Raw genomic sequence first — 15403 nt, forward strand, 5'->3', positions numbered from 1 at the left:
GCAAATTTTATCATGCTTTCATGTTTGGTTTGTGAATGATGTTATAGTAGAATCTTAACTTGTATTTTTCCTAGAACATTCGTATATCCTTCATTTAACATGTAGATTACTTCTTGAACCTTGTATCAAATATTTATAAATGCTAAACTAGGTACAAAGTGAAACCCATTTGGGAAAGTGGAGCGGAGGGAGGTTTAGCAGCACTAACGGATATTGCATTAATGCTCAGCATCAAGGAAGGCTGACTGCCATTAACAAGAAATCTCATTACAAACATGATTTCACGCCTCATAACATATCTTGTAGATCTATTTACCGTCCAACACTCTCTCTAACATACAAACACATAAAGATGGACAGAAAATCCGAAGCATTGCGTATGCTTAACTTTTTCTTCCCAGTAAGTAACAACAACAGACACAACACCAAAAGCCACTAAGAAGCAGAAAACACAAAGCTCAGATGATATAGAACAAATTATTTTACAATGCTGCTTCTGTCCTCAATGACTTTAGATGCTTTCCAGACTTCAACCTAATCAAAAGCCTGCTCTAAAGACAACTAATGCACAAGTGGCATTACAACAAGCTTCAGATGAGCAGGACTAAAGAACAGTCTAGTAGCACACCAGTTGCTGTAGGGGGTGGGTGGGGTGAGAGAACGTTGTATTACCTGTGGCTTTTTTCTGCTGCTTTTCATTATATTATGATGAAAAAATGCAGGTTCCAGATCTTGCTGCTGCGTGGCAGTTGGCAGAATGAAGAGAGCGTGGGGAAAAGAGCACTGACCTTATCTCGGGGCTGTAAACAGCTGAGATGCATTATTCAACCTTCCACATAATGTTGAGGAGATCAGTAGGAATGCCCTGCATTGCAGAGTGGGACTTACTTATTGTACGGATAATGCTCAGGAACCTCTATTCCCCATTGGTACAGCACATACAGCAGCCACAGCACTCAGAGAAATACAGACAGGAAGCAACATACTGGTCTAAATGTACCAACGAGACATAAGTCAAGTTCTTCTGGTATTAATTGGAATTTAGCCAGGATCATGAGGTCAAAAAGCTCTCAGATAGTTTCCTTCAGTCCTTGTATTCTTCAGTGGCTAAACATAAACTCACAACTCAAGGAAGACTGCACATTCCACCATGCCCCCAAATGGCACAATTAGTCGCTGGCTCAGTAACTGCAAGGCAAAAATCAGTTCCCAAGGTACCGAACCGACTGTCCCACATTCGTCTATCAGTGGTCTACCCAGGCCTGAGCAGGTTTAGCAGGGTATTTGATGAAGTGAATGCCTGGATGCTGGAGAAGCAGCTTTCCCTCTGATGAGGCTCCAGGGGCTTCCTGTGCTGCTTTCCTACCTTCTGCCCCGGTGAGGCACAGCCAGCGCTGGGGCACAGGGGGCTTTTGACTGTGCTCAGGAGCAAATTTCAGCCCACAGGTGTGCTGTAAGTTCTTTAAAAGCTACACAGAACAGAGAGAACCAGACTTTGGAGAGGCTCATTTGAATGCCTCTCACGCAGGAAGCTATAGCATAGTCAATTTATCCACTGCTGGGAAGGGGAAAGAGTAAGGCTGGACTCGCTTGAACAAGTCCAGATGTTTTCAACCATGTTAATCTGTCCCTGCTAGAACATAAGAGGTGCTAAGGCTTTAACCTTAATTAATTAAAATGACCTCCTAACGCATTGGCTTTTTCTGAAGTGGGTGTCTTTTTTGTGTGTGTGTCTGAGCATCTCCATTTTCTAACGTGGCTTATTTTAAACCATGAATGATTTCTGATTGGGTATTTCAGAGCATTTTTTTCCCCTGTCTTTATTTGCTTTAGAAAGGCAGTAAGAAAGAAGATTGCCTCTCACTGCACAGGGCAAAGCCAAGTAATGGAAGCTCTAATGAAAACACAGCAGCAGAGACGATGGAAAGTGGAAAGACCAGTTAACTGCACAAAAAAGGGCTCAGGCAAATTCGCTCTTGCAGCTGCAGCTGTGAAGATATTTATAAGGACAAAGAAAAGCTACCAACTGCTAGAGCTCCATGGCCGTATGTGAGCAGTGGGACTGAGCAAACCCCGTGTGAGCACTGAAGAGACCAGAGCCAAACGGGCTGGTTGGGGATGCCAAGCAAGGGGTGGGAGATGGGGCTGCTCTTCCTCTCCCCCTGCCCTGTCTTCTACCCTCCCCTCCCCTTTGATTTCATGGAAACTCTGAGCTGGAGAACAAATGAAGCAGGAAACAGGGAACACTGTACCTCTGGAATCCAAGGCAAACATCTGGGGTTAGATACTCAAATTCTGGTACCTAATCCTCTTCACTTACTGAGTGAGGCCTCTTCACTAGCATGCCATCCAACACAGACAGGAACCTGCACCTAACCCAAGCATGCCCATTTGCACAGTGTCAACACCTCTGCAGGATGAAAGAACAAACCTGTAAGCCCAAAGGAGGATGAAAAATGCCTCTCCAAAGCAAAACAAACACCGAAATTGCCACTCTGGTACATCAGATGGACAGTTTTAGTAAACTAAACAACACAGCTTGCAAACCACAAGATTTTTGTAGAACTTAACCTATCCAACCAACACAACCTCTCTTGTAAGTTGCTGCCATGTCTCCTGGGCATTTTAGTGACAAGCAGTCCAAGCAAAGCACAAAAGCAACATCTACCAAGACTACTGACTCAAGAATGTGAGATACCACAATTTGAGCTCTTTGCATGCACCTAAGACAAATATGCACTAGGCCACCCATGGCTGTTCCACGCACTAAGTCTTGAACCAAGCTGAAAGAATGACAGTTTAATGGCAACAAAAAGAAATTGAGTACCCCCTGCTATCCACGCTGAGCTTGCTTCCCCAGTTCTTAGGCTCAGTGAAGGCAGCTGACAAATGCCCATTAGCTTCTGTGGGGTTCCAGGTTTCCCTTCTGCTTTGGGCACGCATTTGTAATGTTCTCAGCAGCGGTTTGATTGAACTCACAGATCATTGACTCACAGCTGAAGACTCGGCTTGGCTATTTTTTGCCCTTGGAAGCCAGTTGTAAATGGCAGGTCAGGTGCAGTTGTACTGAAATGTGATGATCTGGTCAGTGGGCAGCCTTGGCCTTCACTCACTGAAGAGAACAGATCTTACCTCAAATAAATTACAAGTTAAAAATAACAGAACATTGATTTTGTTATAAATGTAGGGAAAATGTGATTGGAAGTGCTGTGAGTTAGAGATATAAATGTTGTGTTTATAGGCAGACATCAAAAATCAGCAATGTTCTCGTCTATGGGGTTTCAGATATGATTTGAGTGCTAATTCAAGGCTAACTTTCTGCAAGCTAGTTTATTAAATATTAGGACAAATCCTAAGCAGCTTTTTTAATGCTTAGACATTTCAACATCTCTGAGCCAGAGGATGAAAGCAACATCAGGCCCTTCATTTCTGTAAAGCACTTGCAGAGCCTCACATGAAAGACAATTTGTCAAACAAACTAACTTCAAGTCTTTAAGTAACTGTCGTTCATAGAAAAAAATAATTATTCACTGACTTCAGAGGCAGCTTTAGTGAATGCAGGATGCCGTCTTTCAGCAATATTTTTAAGACAGAGCCAGCTCCTGAAGGACACCGAATACCTGCAACTGACAAGTTCTAGAGGGTCTCAGCCTCTCCTAGGATTTAACCTATAGACAAGAGTACTGGCAATGTTTTTTTCTCTAGCATGGCCTGAGCCTTGCCTTAAGTATGTGGATGTGTGACTTTACCACTTGTATTTTTCTGGAACATAAAACCCCCTCTTAAACAGGGTCCTGCATGCCTGAGTCCCCACAGATCTAAGCTGCATTGCATGCTGTTAACAGAACCCTCCTCTTGATTTTAGACTGGTATGGGCTGGGGAAAGAAGAGAAGCCCTTTCTTTTTTCTCACTGCACCACCTCAGAGCAGTTTATTTCAGTGCAAACCAAGGATTTTCCTTTTTCTTTTAACCTTCAAAGAGCAGCATATTGTGCTACACTGTTGAAACAAAACTAGAATTTCTGAAAGACCCCAGCACACCGCACACTGCAGCCCATCCAGGACTGTGCAACGTCTGGTATGAAGCCAGTGGATATTCCATACAAAAAGGCTCAGTGTCAAAAGCAGCATGTGGAGGATTCAGCAAGCAGCTCTCATTAGTGCCAATAGGAGCCTGGCTACTAAGCCTTCACACCTCTTTTAAAGATGTTTCCTCTGTCTTTAATAGACATTTGCACAAATCTACTCCGAAGCTGAGACCAAGCAGGCAAAAGTTTTAGCTGGGGAAAAAGTCTTAGCCGTTAAAAACCTGGCCCTTTTCCAGAACGGAGAGCATCTGGCCACCAGCTGTGTTTAGAGGACAGCAGGCATAAGGAATAGATCAGGGGAAAATCTGAGAAACAAGTAGACAGTGCTGAAATTTGTCATGAAAAGAATACCAGCCTTCCTCTGTGATGTCCAGAACCTTTGCCCTCCTACATTCCCCACCCTTTTCTCTTCCCAGCTCTCAAGCCAATTATGCGAAAATTGCCTATTCAGGAGAACACAGATGTCCTTTCTGGGCTTGGGAAGGGATCCAACAGGTCTCTAGAGTAAAAAAAACTGGGAAGTGTGGACACTGGCAGCACATGAGGCAAAGTGGAAATGGGAGGAAATTCCGGAAACTAAGGGAGGACCTTGCAGAGAGGCAAAAGGAAAGATCTGCCATGAGGAAGGGGCAGGATGCTTGTAAGTCCTCAAGTATTACAGCAGTGGATTATTATAAAAAAAGAAAGATGGAAAGGAACTGAAACAGCCCTTCACTCATTACAGGCTGTAAAGTTATGGTTAAAAAAAGAAAAAAGACAGGAAATCACAAGTTTTTCTATGGATGTTGTATTTTTTTCAATTTCACCTAGATGGGAGGCAGTATTTTCCCTCAAAATTTGTAAATTATTGCAACTCATACAAACAGTAAAGAACCAGAAGGCTTTTTGTTTTCTAAGATGATAATGCCAGCTCTAAAAAATGCTAATAAAACGCTCTGCTGGAAAGAGGCTTATCTGATAGGGATGATATTCATGTGCACCTACTGAAACTCACACTGCTTTTTAGATTAAATTGACAACAGAGCCCTTCCCCCTGTCAGCTCCAGATTAATGGAATGAAGAATCCATGCATGAAGCTATGTATAATAAAGCTTGGGAGATTATGGAACAGGCTAGAAGACAGGATCAAAATTGCAACTGATCTTGATGAAGTGGGGAAATTGCCCCGATTAAAGCAGAACAAATTTAATAAAGACAAGTTGAAAGTGTTATACTTTGGAAGGTATAGCAAACAAATGCACAAATAAAAATAGGAACTCCTGGGAAAGCAGCAGGGACTCACCCAGGAATTCTAACAGAAGACAGACTAGATCAAAGCCAGCCATGGGATGTTCTTGTAGAGAATATTCTGGGATATAGTTTCTGATACGTTCTACATAACATAAACCACAGGAGACAGTTACTCTGTGTTGCTTGTTAGTGCATAAAACCGCTGCTGGAGTACTGCTTTTTGGGGAAACTGGGGAGTCATGAGGGAAATGACAGCAAAAATAAAAGAGACCTAGAAAATACTAGTAAAAAAAAGAACTATGAAAGACTATACTAGTAAGGAAAGTATGATAATTCCTCTCATGCATAGAACAATCTCTTAAGAAGATCCTATAAGATCATCTGTTCTTCTTGTCAATCAGGGCTTGAAGAAAAAGTGCTTAATTCGCATTGAAGAAATTCCACATAGACTCTTAGGAAAACCTTCCAGTTACGAGGGTGGTGAAGATCATGGATCCCCGACATGGGATGTTTCAAGAGCCTGCAAGCTGTGCACTGTCTGGCATGGTTCAGCTAGACCTCACCCAGCCTCACAGCAGGAGAGGTGGGCTAAAATAGCAGTTTTCAGACTCTGGTCTGTGGATCCACAAAGGTCTGCTGGCTACTTCCAGGAGAAACAAATGCTAGGGTTACACAGGGGCTGGCTCTTCTGCTGGCCACAGGTCAAAACAGAATTGAACGTCATGATTCTTTCTTTTTTAAGGTTCCTTTCAGCTATACATCTATGACTTTGGGGTTACCAGCATTCTGAAGGGCAAAAGTTACACTTTTATAGCTGCAATCCCTTCCTTAACAGTTTTGAACTATCGTTTCTTGGGGCTTGTTCTCACCCGCCGTTTGCTAGACACCAGCAAAGCAGATCGCTGCCACGCTTTCTGATGTGCTCAGCCATCCAGCTTCACAATCCCCCGCAGGAGCGGCGGGACGCGCGAACACGCGGGCCAGTGCAGCTCTGCGGGCAGACTTGTGCAGCGCACGTTTGGAGGCAGCTGCGCTCTGTCCCTAGAGTGCCCAGACACGGTGACCGCTCAGTTCACGTACAGCCACCAAAGGACATATTAAGCCTTTTATCTCTGAAAAAAACCCAGTGAACATTACCACAGATACTCTCATCAGAAGAACAACTAGCACAGAGTTAACCCATGTTTCCTTCCTAATGAGTCCCTGGCAGGTTCCTACAAATGCTCAAAGGACTTCACCTTCCCCAGGCAGCCTGTGCACACAGGGCTCTACATGCCCTTACCAAAGCACAGTTAGTATTTGAGCTGGAAACAGGGGCATGACACCTGTGGCTATCGTTACAGCATTACATGCCAGACTGCCTATCCACCAGTCTACCTGTGGGCATGCTTCCCCAAAAAAGCTATTTTGCCTATGGATATACATGTATGCAACTCCTAATGACCTCGTTTGGCACTACACATGTACCCAAGGGAAGAATTTTAATATCACGATTATTGTTTGAAAAACTTTTCTATTTTAAACCATGAAGCTGTGGGGTGAGGTCTGCTCCTATTTAGCTATCACTGGCATGGAAGGATGGGTTTCCATGGATAAGGTGGAACACCAAACAGTAACAAGCACCCCTGTGTGTTGCTGTTGCATCAACCATGGTCTCACTTCTCTAACATCGCAACACTCACACCTAAGTCACCACTACCTAGATGTTCCAGACAACATCCTGTATGAACACGTACTCTGCAGAAAAAAAAGTCCAGTTGACTGACATGCTGCATCTCTGTGACATTAGTGGTAGTTTAAACATTTTTGTAATTTGTTGCAGATACTGTAAAGGCTTTAAAAGACCAAGCACACAGGAGGCTTTACACCTCAGAGTCATAAAACAGCTTCCTGCCGTGCCGATAACTAAAGCCAAAACTGTGTTCTCTGTTCTCTGAGCATGCCAAAAGCTATCAACATGGAAGAGCACCTGACGTAGATACATCAACAAAAGAACAAGAGGTTAACATGCACTGTCAAAATAAAACTTCTAAAATCTATGAACTGGGCACAGTTTCCGAACGGCATGCTACGAAGTGAATATATTAATGTCACTTTGCCATGGAGAAGGCAACATCTTTGCCTACTTGCTGTGGTTTTCAGAGACAGAGCATCAGGAATGTTGTGGCATGTAGCAGATTTGTCTTGCTAACAATATGCTGCAAAAGAAAATAAGCTTTGACATTAAATCACACCCCCATCCCACCCCACCCAAACCTTGCATTGTAGATAACCTATACATTCTCAGGATACAGTGGGAAATCATTCTATAGTACATATTTAATTATAATTTTAAAAAGTCTAACTCAGACACAATCTCTGGCCAGTAGCAAAGTATCGACACATGACCGAAGTAAAGACCTTCATTATCCCTTCACTGTAACAAACAGAAATCAGCATCTCAACAAGGGTCTCCAGGGGTATCGTATCACAACCAATCGCACCAAATAAAATAATATGCTGATTTCACAACTGAAGTTTGACAAGAAGTAACATTGCATTTGTCTTGGCGAAACGAAGCACAGATGTAACATTTCACAGGTACAGTTACCATGCAAATGCATGTTGAGTTTGTCATTGTTTTTAACCCCAAATCACGAGAAGCATGCAGTTCTCCTGCCCCCAAAACTACTGTATTAGAGATAGTCTGGGTAATGTACCTCTTTGGTGTAACCACAGCCTGTTAGGCAAGATTATACCACCCTAGGAAAGAATACAAGCAAAACTTGATCATATGTATGTTTACACAATGTACATTTTACCATTTAAAAAAACAAAACATGTTACATAGATTCTCAAACACAGCTCTGTCGAAAATGAAGTTTTAAGCTTAAGAAATAGTTTTTAAACTACAAGGCCACCCCATTATTTTTTATGAACAATTTAAAAAGTTCCCACCCCTAAAAATCTGCCAGTATATTTCCTCAGCTGTAACAGTCTTACCCACTCTCTAATACAGTTGATCTTTGCTTGACAGCAATAACAGTTCTTACATTTCTTAAATGCACAAGGTAATGGACTCTGGGATAGTTATAGTTCTTAAATATGTAACACTGGAACAAATCCGCCTTAAACGATTAATCGGTCAGTTTGGGTGTTCCCTGGCACCACCGCTCAGGCTGGAGCTTCTGCTGTTCACTGAAGCGAGTTCTGGCTTTTGTTGGCATCAAGCTCCATAACCACGTGTGTGTGTTCAGAATTTGAGTACGACAGTGATTCACTGGATACTCTTGTACCCTGTTTGCTCAAAAACACGAAGAAGCTTTGTTTTCTGTATTCCCTCATCCAAACGTGGCTGCAGCCCCAGTGCAGCACCTCTGGCCAACACAGAACTATTGGGATGCAAAGTAGAATTTTCTAATTTTTTTCTTTTTTGTAGTCATTTAAGCAACTGCAATGGGTTTAAGCAACTGCAACAGCAGACTTAACTTGCAGGGTCTTTATTAGAGGGTTACCATCTTCCTCAGCATTACACAATGGAGCCCTTTGAAGAAGACAAATGAATTGATTGAATCCTTGTGGCCAACGTCCTCTGTAAGTCCTGTAGTACATTTTGACCAGACGTTTCTCCATTCTTGTCATACAACAGCTGTTTGAAAGCTTCGTTTTCAATGAGGACCATCATATTTTTCAGAAAGTAGCCTTCACAATAGGAAGATAGTTCTGTGACTCCAAGAAACTACGAGAAGTGAAATCAGAGAAAAATAACCATTCTGATAAAACCCACTCAGCAAACACAGTGCATAAGAGCTGCACACAAACAAATACACAAGCTAAGCCTTTCAGACAGGCACAGTAATGCTTACAGGTGTACACACATGGAGAGGAAGGACTTAATCAAACAGTATTTTATGCTGATGATTCTGGTAAAAATTCTATGCTATAAGGCTCTGGTTGTTAAGGAAACAAACTTCCAGGGGCTGAGCTTTCCTCCCTTGGAAATTGGTGGGAGTTCTACCACAGAGTTCACCAGACCCATGATTTCATGCAAGAGGTTACACCCTAAAACTACAGGTTTGGGAAAACATACTACGGACCATTCCATGAATGCCATCCTTAGCCAGGATGGGACATACGAGTACCATGGGACAGAAACCTGTCATGCAAAGTTTTATGCTTTGAGGAATCTCTGTAGGAGAAATGGAGGTTTGTAGAGCACATGGCTTGGGCTGTCAGTACCTCCCTTGCATCGGGCACTGTGTCAGGATAATAGGGCAGGGATACTGTAATGTGTGAGCAAACCTTAAACACATGAGTGAAAATGTATGAGCAAACCTTAAGTGACCTGTACTGGTTATTTGATGGGTGACCCATACTGGTCATCACCCACTGGCTAGATCCTGTGGTCATAAAAAGAGTATAGCTGTGATATTCCACTATAGGTGTAACTGCGAGCCACGCAAGTGTAGACAGCAGTGCTCAGCCTGTCCTCCTGCCCAAGAAAGACTGCTAGGTCCGGGCTCTGAGTAAAGCAGGAACCTTTGGCTGCAAGGCGCAGCCTGAAGGGCCAGAAGTGCTGGGGCATTTCAGAGCTTTGGGTGCAGTCTGGAACAACGACACAGCAGTGTCACCTACTACCACCTTATCACATTCAGAACTAAGAATGGAAATGGTTAATAAATAAACAAACAAAAAAAAAAGAAAAAAACCAGACTAGGACTAGGTAGGACCTGTCTTCCCAAGGACAATGAATGAATTTAACTTGATTTCAAACCATGCAAGTTTTCATCAGATTATGAACGCATTGTTTTGCAAGTGGATGTGACAGCATGTGAGTGAATCTGTATTCTTCTCTGAAACACCATTCATCCCCATTCATTACTTCAATATATTTGTGAGACTGAGGAAATAATGTACTTTTTCTGATTTGTTCTGAGGCCCAGATTGCAATCTATGCAAGTGCTGAGTGTTTTAGGCATGTATTTGAAAGTCCAAATGATTTTGTTGGGAGTTTGGGGGCATTCATGTAAAACACAACTGGAATCTAGTGGTAACTAATCAATCACCATTATAAATCCAATTTGCCCAATTACTTAATTTCTTTCTGGAAGTAAAGAACAGTGACAAAGGCTGTGACAAATGAAATCCTTAAAGTGATACTAATCAAATGACTACCTTTGATGTTGGGCCCAATGCTGTTTAGTATCTTTGTAAATGATCTGGATGATGCAATCAAGCATACTTTGATGAATTTTGACAATGATACTAAACTGAGTGGGGAAGCAGACACTTCAGAAAGGAGAACCACCCTGCAGGAGGACCTCAATAGGCTGGAAGAGTGGGCTAACAAGAACCTTATCAAGTTCAACAAGGACAAGTGTAAGGTCTTGTACCTAGCAAAACATAATCCAGGAGTGCAGCACAGACTGGGATCTACCCAGCTAGGGAGTAGCTCTGTGGAAACAGACCTGGGGGTTCTGGTGGACAAGAAGCTCAATATGAGTGAATAGCGTGCTGCTGTGGCAAAGAAAGCCAACAGGATGCTGGGTTGCATCAATAAGGACATCACGAGCAGAGATGAAGTCATTATCCCACCCTATTCTGTGCTTGTGGGGCCACACACTTTGGTCCTCGCTACGCAAAAAGATGTGGACAGGCTGGAGAAGGTCTAGGGAAGGGCCATAAAGATGATCAAAGGACTGGGAAGCCTGCCATATGAGGAAAGGCTGACAGAACTGGGTTTGTTAGAGTCTTGAGAAAAGAAGGCTTAGGGAGACCTTAGCACCATGTTCCAGTATTTAAAGGGTGGCTACAAAGAAGATGGAGACTCCCTTTATACAAGGAATCATACGGGAAAGACAAAGGTCAATGGGTACAAGTTACTCCTGGGGAGATTCTGATTGGACACAAGAGAAAAATTTTTCATAGTGAGAACAATCAGCCATTGGAATAATCCCCCCAGGGAAGTGGTGGATTCCACAAATCTGGACACTTTTAAGATTCAGCTGGACAGGGTGCTGGGTCATCTTGTCTAGACCATGCTTTTGCAAGAAAGGTTGAACCAGATGATCCTTGAGGTCCCTTCTTACCTGGTATTCCATGATTCTATGACTCTATGTTGCAATTTGAAGAATGGCAGGCCCACAGGGACACCACAGATGATTTTAATACTCTCAATTCAACTTTTGTAAATGTGACCAAATCCACATTGTCTCATCTTCCTACCAGTACTTCACCTCTTTAACCCAGGATCTCAACCTCTTGTTCCTACAGCTCCTTTTACACACCTCACCACCGTGCTAAATACTGTTCTACAACCTAGCCCCCCGCCCCCCAGATAGCTTTCCAAATCTGTGTTCACTTCATGCTATGCTTCCACCAAATCATATCTTTCAATCATGATGACAAAGGCCGTGCTCGGTGTATCTCTGGGCCAACCTGCTTGTACATCCCCCAATGGAAAGGCAGGTCTCATCATCCCCCGAGTTCCTGCAGGTGCAGCTGAGCTTACAAAGTAGCAAGGACTAGAAATGGTACCCACAACAGGAGCAAGTTACTGAAGACCTGCTCCTGGCTGATGTGGTGGTTCTTGGCTTCAGTGCCTGCTCACCTTATTCCCATCCTTACTGTGGTCTAACATGAGCTCCTTCTACACTTCAAAGAGCAACATGGAAAGGCAGATGGTTGGCTGGCAAGCTGTGCTTGAGCTTGCATGTAAGCTCCTTTGGCTCATCAGGACCATCTGGCCTCTTCTGCCACATACCATTATCGCGTATTCACAGAACAGACAAATGAAGCTACTGAGTGACGGAAGCACTCTGGGCAGAACAGTCTGTGCTCAGATTAATCACCTGCACATCACACAGACCAGGAGCAAAAAGATGGAGTGTCTTCTCTGAAGACAGCGTAATAGAGATGTATCTGAACTAGCTTTAAATGTGTGAGTTCAGGTCCTGGAAACCTTCTAGCTATAGCAGTATGAAGCTTAGCCCTGGTAATTTACTGGAAGCAGGGTAAATTAGCCCATGCAGAGCTCTAGGGTGGTGTGGCTTAAGTAATTCCAGAAGTCAAGGTTTCATTCATAGCTAGCGTGGTTATCTGTAATGTACTACCCATGTCAGTGCAAACAGGACCCTGGCCTTAAAAGCCTCTCAAATACACCATTTCCACGGCCTCTGTTGGGAGAGGTAGGCACAAAAAACTTGCAGGCTTGGGGCCCTTACAGGTAAACAAGGAGCTGGATTTAGCCACTGTGTTTGTTCAGTTCCAGCATCAGCAGTGTACAAGTCCCTCAGACAGGTCTAAAACTCCATGTAAGAAATTTCTTCAAACAGGACGAAGCCACATTTCACAATTCAAAGAAAACATGTGATTTTAAAACAAAATTATTCATTTTACTTTTAGTAACAGTAATACAAATTGAGAAGTTCCCACACGAGCTACAAGATAAATCAAGTGTTTTTCAAAACATTCCTGCACAGCTGATTTTTTTTTGCTATTACAATAAACGGACCTGCAGATATACCCTATTTCTTATTCATTTTATAGGTGGACCTTTATGCTATTTCAAACACTGATTGCACGTTATCTGTACATCAAGACCTAACATTACTACTCTCTGTAGGAAATACCTGATGATGGGAACGGAGGTCAGATCTGCAGGGGTTTGGAGCAATCTGCGGTATTACCCTGTTCAATCAAACCTCCATGTCACACTGCACCATTTAATCTTTTGTATAACCATGTAAGTTATAGAAAAAAACATCTAAGGAATGCTTTAAAATATTTCATTGCAACTATTTGTATACCATTTCAGTCTTCCAAATGAAAGTCTAACTACTAAGCACACAAGAGGAGGAGAAAAACTGAAACTAATCAATGTGGCAACCACCTCCATCAATGAGCAAAAATAGGTTTTCTAGGTCAAAAAATTCCATGCTTTTATGCCTAATGGCTTAGGCCCCCTCACAAGCTAAGTAAATAATTTGATTCCAATAAGAAGCTGCAAATCTCTCCTCTCCCAAGACATAAAATTCTCATTACCGTCCTTGCACAGCTCCGAGACGTTGCACTTTGCCATATATATTGACAAACTGTCATCAGCATTGAGTGTATCACCCCAGTGGGCTTCAGGTGGGAAGAAAACGGGAAACTGCAATGGGAAAATGCAGCTTGGAAGGTGAAAGAGAGGTGTCTTATTCACTTAGGTGATTCCTGTTGAATAACTCAGCAGTTTGGGTTGCCATGATAAGGGATAGGTCTGCCACACAGTGGTACACTCATTGAGTTTGAACAACTTAGGGGGTGAGAAGTTGCCACCGATGCTCTTACTCTACGTGATTTAGGACTGTCACTATGCTAGGTAGCCATCAGCCATTCAGTCCCAATAAACGAATGACAAATCTTAAATATGTAACAAATGTACTAAGCATATGATATATGTATCACTACTTATTGTAAAACTGACTTACGAGTATGATGACAGACACATAACATGCAAGCATATGTGGTTATTTTTACCTTGGCATGATTATAAATATCCACGCAGTTTTCTGTATTAATGCTTTTTGCACAAATGATCTCACAGTGTCGTTGTAAAGCTTCAAGCTGGAAAAATTTAGCAGCAGAGAGAAGCTAAAAAAAAATAATAAAAAAAAAAAGCAAGGGAAAAAGTCAAAACTGCTGAGTGATACAGAATCAGAGTTTGCTTCTTTACTGTTTCATTTTTTTTTTCTCTGCCCCTGCTTCAGTTAGTGTGAAAGTACTGACAGTCACAATGAGAAGATCACTTGATTGCTTCAACTCTTTGTAGTCCCCTCTGGATGACACTGTGGGAAGCTGTACAGACAGACCGCTATGGGCTGCTCAGATCCACATGCTGGCTTTGGAATGGGGGGTGCGTGAGAGAGAGAAAAAGGAAATGGCAGCCTGGAAAGTCTTTGGTCACTTTGCAAACATGACTCTGCAAGGAGAGATCTGCAATTACATTCCAGAAAAAAAGGGTTCTGGTTCAGCTGTTCCCCAAGCTCTGGCTGAATCGAGCACCTGGGCTGGACATAGGGATGTCAGCAGAAGGGCCAGGACCAAGAACCAGATGATGACCATCCTGGGCAGTCTTAAAAATCTAGAGAGGCACTAAACCTCAAACCTAATAGCTCAGCAGGCTCGAGGAAATGGAATCAGATCTCTATATGCTCCTTGCTCTAGCTGGTGAGCAGCAGTAAGGTCACGTATAGGCCAAGGGCACTGAAACACTGGCTTCATGTTACTTCAAGGAGCGGGTGCACGGCAGGATACAATGCAAAAGCACTGCCAAGTTAACACTCATGTTAGTGTCGTGTCTGTATCGCTGCATGGCTCTCCTGCCATCAGGACTCAAGCCAACTTCTCGCTTTGGCCCTGCACCCACCCTATGGATATACTGCCCGGACTGGCGCTGCCTTGGGATCTCTGCATGCCACTGTACACTGTGACCTGAAGCCTGTGGAGGGAAAACTACTTAAATTCTGAGTTCTCCAAATGATTTCAGTGGTGCTAAGATCTCCCCTATTGCTCCCTTTCTGTCCTTTTGCAGTAGAGAAGAAGAATTTAATTTTCTGTCTTTCTGTGGTAGGTCATTGCCTCTGGCTCTCTCCCTCTGGCTTAGGAAGCAGGTTGGGGTTCTTCATTGCTTGACACCTTGCTCTAACCCAGCCAGGTCTCTTAGGCCAAGCTGTTCAGGTGTTTAGGCATTTACATGGCCCTTACTATCTAGGACTGCATGACAAAAAGCTATCCTGTGAACCCCAAAAGAGCTCTCACACTGCTAGGTAAAAGCGCTGAGGAACAAACCCCTGAAACTTCCATGACATTATTCTGACTTCTCCTATGCAGTCGCTCAAGCTCTGTTTTAAGCCCATAAATAAATTCAAGTGCTAGAAATCTGCAGTGCTGATGTGATAGCAGCCAGCTGGCCCCAATTATGAATTGCAGCAAAGATTTCTGTGGAGTATTTCTGGTGCTTCTTGTTATCATATTTGTAATAAGGCAAGTTGCTAAATGGAGTTTTGAAAGATAAAGCCAAATCCTATTCCAGCTGCCTCTGTGGCTCAAGCAGTCACGTGCTG

General features: G+C 43.0%; 1 protein-coding gene across 2 annotated transcripts in view; it reads right to left on the bottom strand.

Moving 5' to 3' along the window:
• Nucleotides 1–999: 999 nt before the first annotated feature.
• ABTB3 (ankyrin repeat and BTB domain containing 3) overlaps nucleotides 1000–15403 on the bottom strand; it is a 187663-nt gene continuing 173259 nt past the window's right edge. For both annotated transcript variants that reach the window (XM_056341007.1, XM_056341005.1), the window contains 2 exons: nucleotides 13818–13931; nucleotides 1000–9036 (listed from right to left, as the gene is read on the bottom strand). In XM_056341007.1, coding sequence (XP_056196982.1) covers nucleotides 8827–9036; nucleotides 13818–13931 — 324 coding nt within the window. In that variant the 3' untranslated portion in view covers nucleotides 1000–8826. The remainder of the gene's footprint in view (nucleotides 9037–13817; nucleotides 13932–15403) is intronic.

This window comes from Falco biarmicus, chromosome 5, assembly GCF_023638135.1.
Source record: "Falco biarmicus isolate bFalBia1 chromosome 5, bFalBia1.pri, whole genome shotgun sequence".
In the NCBI taxonomy this organism is placed as follows: Eukaryota; Metazoa; Chordata; class Aves; order Falconiformes; family Falconidae; genus Falco; species Falco biarmicus.